Source organism: Trichoderma asperellum, chromosome 2 (genome assembly GCF_020647865.1).
Source record: "Trichoderma asperellum chromosome 2, complete sequence".
Taxonomy (NCBI): Eukaryota; Fungi; Ascomycota; class Sordariomycetes; order Hypocreales; family Hypocreaceae; genus Trichoderma; species Trichoderma asperellum.
The window spans coordinates 5,270,137-5,282,188 of record NC_089416.1 but is presented as its reverse complement, the minus strand read 5'-3'; the positions used below and the strand labels follow the sequence as shown (position 1 = coordinate 5,282,188).

The 12,052-nt window shown below is 49.0% G+C and overlaps 3 protein-coding genes and 1 non-coding gene across 4 annotated transcripts; 2 read left to right on the top strand and 2 right to left on the bottom strand.

Moving 5' to 3' along the window:
• Window positions 1–2,249: 2,249 nt before the first annotated feature.
• On the bottom strand, window positions 2,250–4,499 carry TrAFT101_004048 (uncharacterized protein). Its single transcript, XM_024907269.2, has 2 exons — window positions 3,651–4,499; window positions 2,250–3,578 (listed from the first exon to the last, which is right to left on the bottom strand). Exons 1-2 carry the CDS (start codon window positions 4,142–4,144, stop codon window positions 2,561–2,563), a joined length of 1,512 nt encoding a protein of 503 aa, XP_024766176.2. The 5' UTR covers window positions 4,145–4,499; the 3' UTR covers window positions 2,250–2,560.
• A 3,142-nt stretch (window positions 4,500–7,641) lies between these two features.
• On the top strand, window positions 7,642–8,447 carry TrAFT101_004047 (uncharacterized protein; the record flags this gene model as incomplete). The annotated part of the gene is made up of 2 exons (XM_024903119.2): window positions 7,642–8,268; window positions 8,337–8,447. 2 exons carry the CDS (start codon window positions 7,642–7,644, stop codon window positions 8,445–8,447), a joined length of 738 nt encoding a protein of 245 aa, XP_024766177.2.
• Window positions 8,448–9,279: 832 nt separating this feature from the next.
• Window positions 9,280–11,452, top strand: TrAFT101_004046 (uncharacterized protein). Its single transcript, XM_024898968.2, has 5 exons — window positions 9,280–9,724; window positions 9,892–10,077; window positions 10,171–10,609; window positions 10,672–11,044; window positions 11,115–11,452. Exons 1-5 carry the CDS (start codon window positions 9,568–9,570, stop codon window positions 11,325–11,327), a joined length of 1,368 nt encoding a protein of 455 aa, XP_024766178.2. The 5' UTR covers window positions 9,280–9,567; the 3' UTR covers window positions 11,328–11,452.
• Window positions 11,453–11,797: 345 nt separating this feature from the next.
• TrAFT101_004045 lies at window positions 11,798–11,869 on the bottom strand. The gene has a single exon. It is a non-coding gene; the product is annotated as a tRNA-Thr (tRNA).
• Window positions 11,870–12,052: the final 183 nt, after the last annotated feature.

Below are 12,052 nucleotides of genomic sequence, written 5' to 3'. Positions count from 1 at the left end.
CACATGTAGAAATCCCCAGCTGAAAATCCCCAGTCCTTCCACAATGCTGTTCCCTTGCCACAACGCGACCATTGGTTCGTTTCCTGAATCCTGTACGTTATGCTGTGCATTGCGAGCTAATAACCAAAAGCAGAGAGAAGCTGACCATTCTCCCTTGCAACACATGCTGGGACCAATGCACTGCCGTATTAGTACGGAGAACTGTGCGAGCAACAGAGTGTCTCTTGCGTGCTGAAGATCCTGGTATTGTTGCCGTCACTGACCATCCATGGCCCCGAGCGAGCGTAGCCAAGCTTGAAGTACTCCTTGTCGGATGCATAGAATACCACTAGCAGTAGCACCACTACTACACTAGTATTAGGTGGTATCAGGTCTCGTCACCTCATCGGACACCACGGAGCGCCGATGAGACTACTGCATGGCTGGATCCCGGCTCATATGGTTACATCATTGTTAGAGAGAGCTTGCCGTACGCAGCCTATAATCGTCTCTTCCATCGAGCCTCTATTTCTCCGCCTCCAAGAGGACATGGTGCATACACAGGTAGGTATGAGGGAAGAATGGCCAATCACGCCTATCGCGGTGCTACTCCAAGTAAATACATGCATACATTTCCCTTGCATGAAGTTCGCCTACGCGCAAGTTGATCTTCACGTGCCGCCCAAAAACACTCTCGTTGGTAGCCAAGGATTTGCTTGCATGTGCTCGTATGTACGAAGCGCATACTGTACACGGAATACAAGGCTGTACAGCGCATCCTCTTCGGCATCAACACGATACCATCAGCCAATCCTTGGCACTGCTCCAAACCAAACCTTCTTCTCCTTTAGGACGCAGCCAGCAGCTTTTGATGCGCCACGCCACCTCGGGCTGCGAAATTAAGAGATCCACTCGGTTGGCGTGACCCAAAGTCGGCAGATAACTGGCCCGTCATGGTGCACCAACTCTCCAGGCGCCTTCTTCCCACGTTGGTTTCCGTATCCCTGTGGCACCTGCTCTATCTTCGCGATCGTGCAGAAGACAATCGACTCTTCAAAACTTCTCCCCCCAGTTCTTCAGAGTGATCAATTAGGCGCACATCTCCATCAATGGTGAAACCTTACCATGCGCGGGCAACATCGGGTTTGTGCCACCCTACAGCGACAAGTAACGTGATGATACACACGTACAAAGGGCTGTACAATGCAATTAATTATAAGCATTCAGCTCTAATATTACTGCTACTTGGCAATGTAAGACGGAGGAATCTCTCTCACTTTTTTTTTTTTTTTTTTTTTGGCCAACGCCGAAAACTGCAGTTGGAGATGCGAAAAGAATCGTATCATGGCCCCGTGACTCGATTAATACGATCATAACACAAGAAACCCAGCTCCGATATTGAGGCAACACCCAGCTTGAGATTATTGACCAACGGAAAGTTCAGCTGATAAGTGAGTACCTATGCTCTGTCGAACAACAGAGGAGAGTTGGTTTTCATCCAGATTGGCCGGGGTTATTCCCTTGTAGATTGTATTGAGCTGAGCGATTGGACAAGGCACAAGTTGCCAAGCTACAAGATCCTGCGAGCCAAACCACCACTATTGCACATGTGCCCATTCACCTGGCCGTTCACAACAAGAGAAGAAAACAAATAGTATTAGCGCAAAGTATACTTCGCAGCACGCAAGACGGCTGAACTCAAAAAGAGCATCCTCACCATCATCCCTGCAGGGTAATACTATGATTACATGGTATACAGTAGCACTGCCTTTCTTGTGCCTCAAATACTGGGCCAGATACCAAATTGGGACAGCCCGAGAACTCTCCTTTTATTATGATTCATATTCTTCAACGTTATGATTTGATATTTTTTTTTTCTTAGGACCACGTGCCACTAATAGGTGGGATTGAAGGTTAATAGATTGACTATAGCGTGCTTTGTAGCGCGTTGGAAATCAATAATCGGCTATAACTCTAATCCGCCTCTTTAATCAGATCAGCGGGTCTAATGCGCGCGGAAGACGTCAACAACACCACTTTAAAGTACGCGCGACGGGAATACCTTGCTGACGCGTTATCAAAAAGTTACGAGACGCTGATGTGTAGGAGAAACAACGTCATATCTAGGAGATAAGAGACGAAGAGGCGTAAACAATGGATGAAGCCAGTAGTGTTACTGGGTACCCAGCTCCTATCAAACACCCCCCAAAGTATGCAGGCGATGAAGTTTATCCTCTGTGCTAAAGATGCCACTTAATCATTACGAAGGGCCAACGTTTCATATATAATGTGCAGAGGAAACTCTATTGTAGCATTATTGATTACCAATACTGTCGCCAAGAAAGGCGTGTTATCTGGGATGATAAAGCTGAGCGGTACTAATGCTACTTCGTAGTAATTCGTTTGAATCCAGCCATGACCAGACTTTCATATGCTTATAACTTTATAACTTGCCGATAGCGAAGACTGCCTATTGAAAAACATAGAGAGAAGGAGAAAAAAAAAGAAAAATAGAAATTCCAGCAAAATCCGGCAAACCCCAACACACTCAAAAGAAAAGCCACTTTTAACTAACATCCCATCATCTCTTGGTAAGCCTCGTCGGCACTCGATCGCCGTTATATTTCAGCGATGCAGGCGGCTTCCCCGCCTTGCTCCTTGAAGGCGGTAGACTCGTCGCAGATGGCTGCTTATTTCTGTTCGCAAATGCAACTATAGGTTTCAGAGGCAGAGCGAGTATCTCTAGAAGGGCCTTGAAAGGAAATGTTACAATCGCTCTGATCCATTTCCAGGCCCAAGGGATGAAGTTCTGCCGTCTATTTGCATTCTTTGCCGCAGCGGCGGCTAGAGCAATGGCATCGTCCAGTTTAGCGTGTACATGAGAGAACCTGGATTCTGTCTGAAGCTGGAGGAGTGTTGCCTTCTTCTCGTACCGCCTCACAGCTCGATTCAAGGCGTCCAGCTCTGGTTGAATGGTATTTCGGACATCTCGGCTAATCGTTGCTGTCGTCGAGTCCAGCGTCTGTCCGTGTCCAGCGATTTCGTGACCCTGGGATGTTGAACGACTTTCTAGCCTTTCTAGCCTTCTGAGCATCTCTTCTAATAGTGTCTCAGTTCCAACCTGCTGGCCAAAGGGATTTTCGTGGACAACTTTCTGAAGATGTAGTGTCCGAGACTGGACCAGAGTGATCATGTGTGAAAGTACACGCAGCTCAGCTGCCAATAGGAAAATCGTCAAGTTGAAATTAGACACAAGTCCTTCGGATGGCCGACTAAGCTGCCCTCTAATGTAGTGTAGGAGATATGCGCTAAGCAGTGGCAGCACGAAGCATGATACCAGCGCAAGGCTTTCATGACGGTAAAGCTCTTTCAGAGCAGCCTGCTGCTGCTCTGTCATCTGCTGCCCTTCCTTGGCATTTCGCTTTCCCGAGCTCGAGTCTTCCATCTCGTCTCCCTCTTTCTCTTCGGGCACATCGTCAAGTTGTGCACTAGTGCTTGGGGATTTACCCCGGGAGTCGAGATCGCTGTCTTCTTCAAGGGATATGTTGACCGAGTTTTCTTGAAATAGACGGACTTCTTGCGCCGCGTAATACCATTGCCTATGAAGTTATGAATTCTTTCGTGCCCTTTCCTACGGGGGAGGGAGTGGCGGAAACATTACCGCTACTTACCAAGGCTGCGTCACTGACCAATGAAGGAAGATGGCTGCGAGGCCCAAGAGCATGATGTCGGTGACAACCGAGGTGCCATTCTGGAAAAGGACGCCGGCGATGGCAGGTAGAAAAGCAAAGGCCAGCGATAGAAAAGCCAGTGGCGATGATTCGTGATGGGACAGCTGCTCGCCGTGAGCGTGTGGCCGGGGGTTGAGTATGTCGCGTGCCTCGTTCAAGCTATACTCGGAAAAGTTGGAGCTCCTCCGGGGGAGCGCCTCGGACGACGAGTCTGAAAAGTGTCGCGACATGGATCCTGACCGCATTGAGGGCTCGTCGAAGGGTTTGGCACGGCGGATAAAGTGTCCAGGGGAGGTGGTGCTGCCGTTGCCGTTGGCATTGGTGCTGCCGCCACCGTGGCCGAGGCTGACGCCGGAGCTTGCCGCGAGCCCAGGCTTGGCTGACGATGCCGTCGAGGCCTGGCGGCCGTCATCTGGCATTGCTGCCGCCGGCATGGCTAGGTTATGCACGTTTGTGCGGGATGACAGCGGAGGGCCATTAGGCGGTAAACAGGGAGGAAGAGGACTGGATCGATCGTGGGAAAAGTGGTGGGTGGTATGCGCTGGATCGCCGCAGCGTCCTTACGTCAACAGGAATTCGAGCAGCTCTGAGGTGGCAACCTTTAGTGGTCATCCGTCAGCGCTCCAGCGGCCTTCCCCTGCTACTGACTAGCGTTCCCGCGTGGCTGGACTGGCTAGAATCTGGGGTACAGCGGGCTTGTGCTGATTTTGGCAGGTGATGTGATGGCGGGCCGCAGCAGGTGAGATGAGTGACAGCACGGACAGTGTCATGGCAGTAAAAGCTCTATGCGCTCAAGGAATCATGTTTGTTGATGTTGATTCTGATTTCGAATCTCGATTCAGTCGGCTACCTGTCTCAGGCTCCGGAAATAAATGGTAATATTTTACAATTTTTTCTGCATTCCTGACGGAGAGCTTGGTCGGCTTTGGGTTGACGACACCGCTAGAAGGCGATGGTCTCCACTGCATAGCGCTGGGCGAAATGCTCCGCCATGACAGGGCGCTAAAGCCCCTACTATGACGAAATTCACCTGTAATTGAAGTTGTGAGTGAGGCTATCGCGACCATCAAATGGCAGCGTGGATTCTATCATCTCTAATGCAAAGCTAATTGACGCCAGTGATCCATCCCTACAAGTAAGTATATTCAGCGTTTTGTGATTTTAGAGCTTATCTGCGCTCTTTCTTTGCTCTCGAGGACATGTAGTCCGTAAACGCAGTGAGCTAGCCCTAACAATCTCCGCAGCAATTGTGAAGCGTCCACAATTCTCTAGATATTCAGCCACCGCGTGCAAAGCAACTGCTCAAAGTACGGAGCAGGCCTAGATGGTGCTTCGCATGTGTATTCGAATTTGCTTCTAAAGCGCCATCAAAACAGCGCAGACTGACAAGTCAGCTCCGCGAGATCGCGCCCCGCTTTCCGGCCGCCTGGCACCAACAGCTTAATTTCATCCCGTCCCGTCAAAATTCGCATTGAGCAATTTCCCAGCATGGGGGCAATCCGCATCGCCATCATGCGAACAGGCAAGGCAATCTCCAGAAATACGATCCCCAACCTTGCCCAGGATGCTTCTAAAAGGGGACAACATTCAATAGTCCACTAGTACTATCTCTGCGATCTGCCATCAATGGCCCGGCCATTGCAGGGGGCGGCACTGACAGCGCGCCATGCAATATGGAAGTGCACGGCTTGTCCAGCCCCTATTCGAGATGATGAGATCGATGCAGGCCGAAGAGATTGCGATCTTTCCCTCTTCCGCACGGGCTCGACTGGCGTGGCCCGATTAAATTTCACAGATGCAGCAGGTTGTTGGTGATGGCCCCTGACGCCAATGTTGCTGCCACAAAGTTTAATGACATCAAGTCAATAGCTCATGTTCTATTTTTGTTCTACATGAACAAGGTACCTTGTCTGCTGCTTCGCCATAACCCCTTGATTACTGCCAGCCTTGCGATATGCCAAGTTGGATAGAGGCGATACTGGTCACAATAGAGCTACCTATGCTCTGCAAGGGATTAAAGGCTGCTGCTGCCACGTCTACCAGCATGTGCCTTGATCAACGCATGCATACCCACTACGTGGGTATATTTATTCCAAGTTGGAACAGTCACTGATGCTGTTAGTGCGTGTGGCCACTTTGATGACCTACTTGTAAGTAGTAGTACTTTGAAATATGGTGGTGGAATCCTTTGTTCGCATAATCCATGCTGTGTGTAGTTCCACGTCTTCGGAAATGCCGCGAAAATTGATGAAAATTATGGTTGTCGGCATCTCCACCATAGGGCAGTTCCAGGCTTTGCTGTAATCTCACAAGAGGCCGCTGCAGATCTCGAGCTGTTGGTTTGTCAGAGTGGTGGGAATTGGAGCATTACGGCCTAGGCCAACCAGCCAAGTTGGTGCATGTGCTCCGTTCCTTGCCCTAGAGAGCAGTGCAAAATTTATGTCGGACTGGGAGTCCAGCTGCGCTCTGGCTGAGCGCCACTGGTGTAGGGCGCCGAAGCCATGCCGCATTCTCTCAGCTAACGCTCACTTGCAGTGGACCAAGCAAGGCACGTAAGCCCTGAGGCTCAAGATGCTGCATGGGTTTAGACGACCAAAGGCATCAAACGCAGATAAAGGCAAGCCGGTTCCCATGACCACGGACCATCTCGCTGCTCTCGATGCACGGCTTCTAGTCTTTGCGATCCAGAGCTTTCATTTCTTTTTCTTCGCTTCTTTCTTCGCTTCTTTCGCTCTTCTTTTCATCCACTTCTTCCATTCTCGCCTCCCTTTTACGCCCACTTGTCTGTCGTGACTCCAGCAATGGATTTTGATTTTTAAAAAGCCTTCTCTGCCCTGCCTTGCCCTGCTTTGCGCTGCTCCAGCGTCCCACGGTCTTTTGTCTTATCGCAGCAATCGATAAACATGCAATCGCTCAGTTGCGGTGCCAGAGATTTGACCAGCCGCACTAACGCCTTTGAGACCACGCCCCTGATTAGCCAATACGAAAACGGCGCCTACGCCAAGCCCTTCTTAGCATCTGCTTTCCGGCCTTGCATTTCCAACTCAGCATTGCGCTCGACGGCCCCGGCGGAAGAGTCGATTGAATATTTTGTCGCAGCAGCTCTGCGACACTCGTTCTTGGGGTCAAGGCCACGCTTAGCCTCGCCTTGTAGCAGCTGCGCGCTGCTTCCGCCATCCTCCAGCGCCGACGCGACCGCATCGCCGTTTCCTTGCAGCGCGGTCGTCCCAGCGGCCGTGCCCTTTCCACCATTCCCACGGCTTCATACGAGCTCCAGGCAATCTCAACCACAGCCGACCCGCCCTCCCTAGGCGCGCAGACAGACACTCACGCCGACGCCATCGCCTCAGTCCCTGCCTCTCACCAGCCTGCTCGCTCCGGTCCTTCCAAGGCACCTGCCACTGTGACAGAACCTGTATCACCGCATCGTCCCGTCTTTCATAAGCAGGCCCAACGTTCGATATTTCGCAGCCTCACGACATCAGGCGCAAATCCGACTCGTTTGCAGCGCCTCTCGTCTGCTAGCTTGTGGAATCCTACCAACTCTACTCCCAGACTTTCCACCCACAGGCGGCGCCCTTCAAGCCCGATTGGTCCTCCAGTACCGCTGCAGCATCCAGCTCTCGACGATTCTACCAACACCGCGGACCCAAACATCACCGGCGCTGGCGACTATCCTCTGCTCACTCTCACCGAACATATACAGGCGAGGCACTCCACGTCAACCCCGCTTAGCTTTCAGTTCGATTTGAACACAACGGATAACAAGCGAATAAGCTTACCTGGGTCTGTCCGTGCGTCGTACGACGAGAGACGCTCCCAAACACTCTCTCCAACCCGGTTTGACTTTCAGAATAGAACCAGCAGTGACGTTAACGGTGAATCGCCACCGCCCGTAAACATACCCAGGGTCGACAAAGGGAAAGGCATCATGATGCCTGAAAATGAAGAATCCAGGCGGTCCTACTCCAGAGACCTGGAGCGAGGGCCGGATGTGATGGACACCCATCGCTTCTCCAACGTCTCTATTGGGGACGGCATAGGATCTGCAATCTCTTCGTCCAACTCGTCTATCATGGGTGAAGAGATTCAACCAGACCTGGGAGAGTCTTGGGGACCGCAGCATCCATGCTTCCCTCACTTGAACCCTCATGTACCGACAGACTCTGCCGAGTATGCCAAGACGCGGATAATCCGAATTCGCCGCGACTGGCTTCTCCAAGGCGACCTGGCTCCTACCTTTTCAAATCTCTACCCTGAAATCCTGGATCCTGCCGGGGTTCCTGAACCTGAATTCCGGCGCATCATTGATAAGCTCAACAAAGAGCTGATACCGGCCTTCGACCCCTATAATCTTCGAAATATGTTTGACGCATTTGTTGGGCTCGCAACTGGCTGGTTGTGGGATGATTTCGGTATGACCGGTATTAAGTCTCGACTCAACAACCTAGAGGCGTGGATCGAACAGTGGAATCGAGAAAAAGAAAAGACCATGTCTTCTGAGGATGGAGTTCTTCCCCCGAAGCTGATTTCGCTCCGCCGCACGGGGTACATGACTGTAAGAAGGCCCTTTGCCTGTTGCCAAACTAAAATTGATTGCCAATGCTAACAAGTATCTCTTACTAGCTGGACATACAAATTCCAGACCCAGAGATTGCGCCAGCGCCAAGTAGTACCGGTGCTGGCGAGTCAATGACAGCTCTACCACTTGAACCAGCACCCGTTCTTGTTGCGTAGATCCAGTCTCCCATGAGACAATGCGATACCCGTATATCGCCTTCCTCCTCCCTTTCCCTCACACCCCCTTTCTTATATTTTTTTTTTTCTTTTTCTAAAAAGGTGCCTGCTTTGAATATTTTATTATTCTACTCTTCATTCTTCTACTTAATATTCTTACGACCAATGGAGCCGTCACGAAAGAGCAGGGCCTCTTATTACGATTTTACCTCCCGAAATTTTCGTTTGGGAGAATGTTTATGTTGATACCACAGGCATCGCACGGCGTTGGGGTTAGCCTTGCTTGTCGCTGCTCCATGAGGGGTTAGCCAAAACAATTTTTGGATGATTAGATGTTTACAACTGCTTGAGATGAAAAAAAAAAAGAGATGAATCAGTGTAGATATTGTTTAATGTCTTGACCGTGCAAGGATACGGAGGGTTTCGACATTGAGGAAATAGTGGCAGTATTTATTAATGCTTCGAGTTCAATCTAAATCTAGCACGAGCATCTCAGAAATAGACTCCGTCTCCTTAACTTGCCTGCTGAGTACGGAGTATGCCGATGTGACGCCATCGTATGCCTCATTCCTCCCCCTTAGGTCTGGTGCCGAGTCTGATGCTTTTTTGCCCCTCCAAGCTTCACCCCCTTTCCGTTATCGTTATGCTTACAACAGATGTCTCACGCATGATCCCACTACGCCGTAAGGACCATCTTAAATTACCCGACTATGACTACTATTAGTGACTACTTTTTATCGTAATATGCGGTGTCGGCAGATATCTCTAGCGATCGGCCGACGAGACCCGCTCAGCATATCCGGTAATAAGACGGCGCTTTGCCCTCTCTGACCCAGCATTCCTGCGCGGTCTCAATTTCGCAAGCTTTTTTGGATTCCGCACGCTTGTGTGGCTGGAGAAGTAGCAGAGCTAGCTAGCAGCTGCTAATCTATTTCACCTACGAGGTGCATATTTAGCTGTCTCGCCTTTGCTTCCTTTCTATTTTATTCTCCCCTCTTCTCTCTCTCATTCTTTTCATATAGACATGTTCATTTTTGTTTTTGGAGCCATTTTTCACGATTTATGATTTGTCACGATAACTGCATATTTGGTAATATTTGTTGAGAGGTGGTTGGGAGCAATGGATACGACGACAACGAAGACGATGGCGAAGGATACAAGTCATTGGCGCGAAAATAAGGTGGTGATGTGGTTTTGCAAGGGAGTTCAGTTTGTAGCAGCACAGTGGCTGCTTATTGGATTTGCAGTGGCGTGTGTGTTGGGACGTTTCTTCCCATGTGAGTTTTTCTCCTTTTTACGTTTATGCATTTCCATATCCCGGAGGAGGTGTGTTGCGATTCACATGAGAAATACAAGAGAAGAAGTGAACCAGAATCATATGGCTGGGTATGACCCATGCTAGAAGAGAGTCTCGCTAACTATCTTGTTTTGCGAACAAACACAGCTGTTGCAGAGCATGGGGGTGTGATTCGATCAGAGTACAGCATCTTGTATGGCGCCGTAGCCATCATCTTCTTAATCAACGGGTTACAGCTTCCCCCTGAAAAATTGAAGCAGAACCTGACAAACTGGAGATTACATGTGATAATTCAAGGGAGCAGCTTTGCGATTATCCCAGTGTTTATGCTGAGTGAGTTGTAGACCAATGCTGTTTCTCCAATGACGATGATTCGGACAAGTGTTTTGGTGTTTAAATATACTAACATACAACGCGCAATACTAGTCTTCGTACACATCTGTCTCGCTGCTGGTGCACTCAAGCATGGTACCCCTTCTATCCCCATCATCCTTGGCATGCTCGCTACGGCTTGTCTCCCCACCACGATTGCTTCCAACGTGGTTATGACGCGCTCAGCGGGAGGCGATGAAGCCGCAGCCGTCATCTCCGTAGTCATAGGCAACACTATTGGATCCTTTCTCACGCCAATTCTGATATACGGCTTCATACCGCGAGACTCCGTCTTTGATAATTGGCGGCCTGCAGACCCGAGCACCCTGGGCGACATGTACGCCAACGTGGCGAAGCAGCTGGGGTTGAGCGTCCTATTGCCCCTGGCAGTAGGACAAGCGGTGAGGTGGTGGAAAGGAGATATGGTGGCCAAGGTCTTGAGGGTTACCATGCTGGGGAAATTGCCGAGCGTGTGTCTAATACTGCTCGTATGGTGAGTTAGAGATGCTGAATCTATAGCTTTAGAGGCTGCGATATGCTAATGAAAGGGAAAAGGACGACGTTTTCAGGCGCATTCGGCACTGGCGCTCTCTACAAGCTGTCAAAAGCAGATGTCATTTTCAATGTCTTCATCAACATCGGCCTTTATATCATCTTCACTCTCATCTGCTTCTATCTCGCCCGCCCACCACTCCTCTTCGCCAGATACATTAACCCGCGCGTCACTAAATCTCGCCTGCCGGAGAGAGCCCAGCGCATATTCACCGTCAAAAAGATGTCTAAAGAGCAGACCATTGCAGTCTGCTTTTGTGGAGCGGCCAAGACGACGAGTTTAGGTATCCCTCTGGTGACGGCAATGTGGAACCAGGCGGATGACTTGACGAGGGCGTTTATTACAATCCCAGTGTTGCTTTATACGATTGAACAGGTGAGCTCTGGGCAGACAGTTTTATTTCCACCTCTCTCTTATTGTCTTGTTACTGACTGGGAAAAAAAAGGTGTTCATGGCGCAAATTTTGGTATACTTTTTTAAGTGGTACTTGCAACGCGATCAGAAATCAGGAGGCGACGATGTAGAAGCTAGTGGTGAAGAGCTGCCTGTGCCAGGGCAAGGAGATGGTCATGAAAGTGATGTTACGGCTCATGATGCCGAGGATTTGGAAAGAGTGACGGTGGAAAGATTTGAAAAGAATGATGTAAAGACTGGGTAGAGTGCTGGAGGTATAAATTTCATTTGCTAGATATTCTGTAGTAATAACCTATATTATACCTTACTCAAATTTTAACTAGCAATCCGCCAAAATGGGAGGCGGTAACCTTAAATTGTGAGAATGACGTTGCTGATGATTCTCATTTGTTTTACGAGCCATCTAAACATCTATACGATTTGCTTATATGAGATAGCATAACGTCAATGGAGTATTACTGGTATCAGTTGTCAAAGCTTGGGGAAAAAGCCACCACACAGCTCAGCCTAATTGCATTTTAGTAAAAAATACCTATTAAACATGCACTTAAAGTAAAAAATATATAGATGTAGATATAATTTGAGTAACTTTATTAAAAGAGAGAAACAAGAAGAAAAAAAAAAAAAAAAGAAAAAAAGAAACAATTAAATTGGCGAATATTTACTTAATTATTTGTCCTGCGCAATAGAATAAAAAAACTTAAAAAAAATAGCTGCCCACACACAGATTTGAACTATGGACCTTTGCATTACGAGTGCAACGCTCTACCCCTGAGCTACGCGGGCGCTGTTTCCTTATTGGATAGAGCATTAATATAGCGCCTTATAAACAAAGACTTATCCGCGCTTTGCATTCTTTATCCCTCCTCTTCCATACGGATGCTTCTCATGTTTCTTCTTTACATGTGATCACCTAGCTAGAATTTCTTAAATCTATATTACCTATAACCTGACTGCATGATTTTGCCT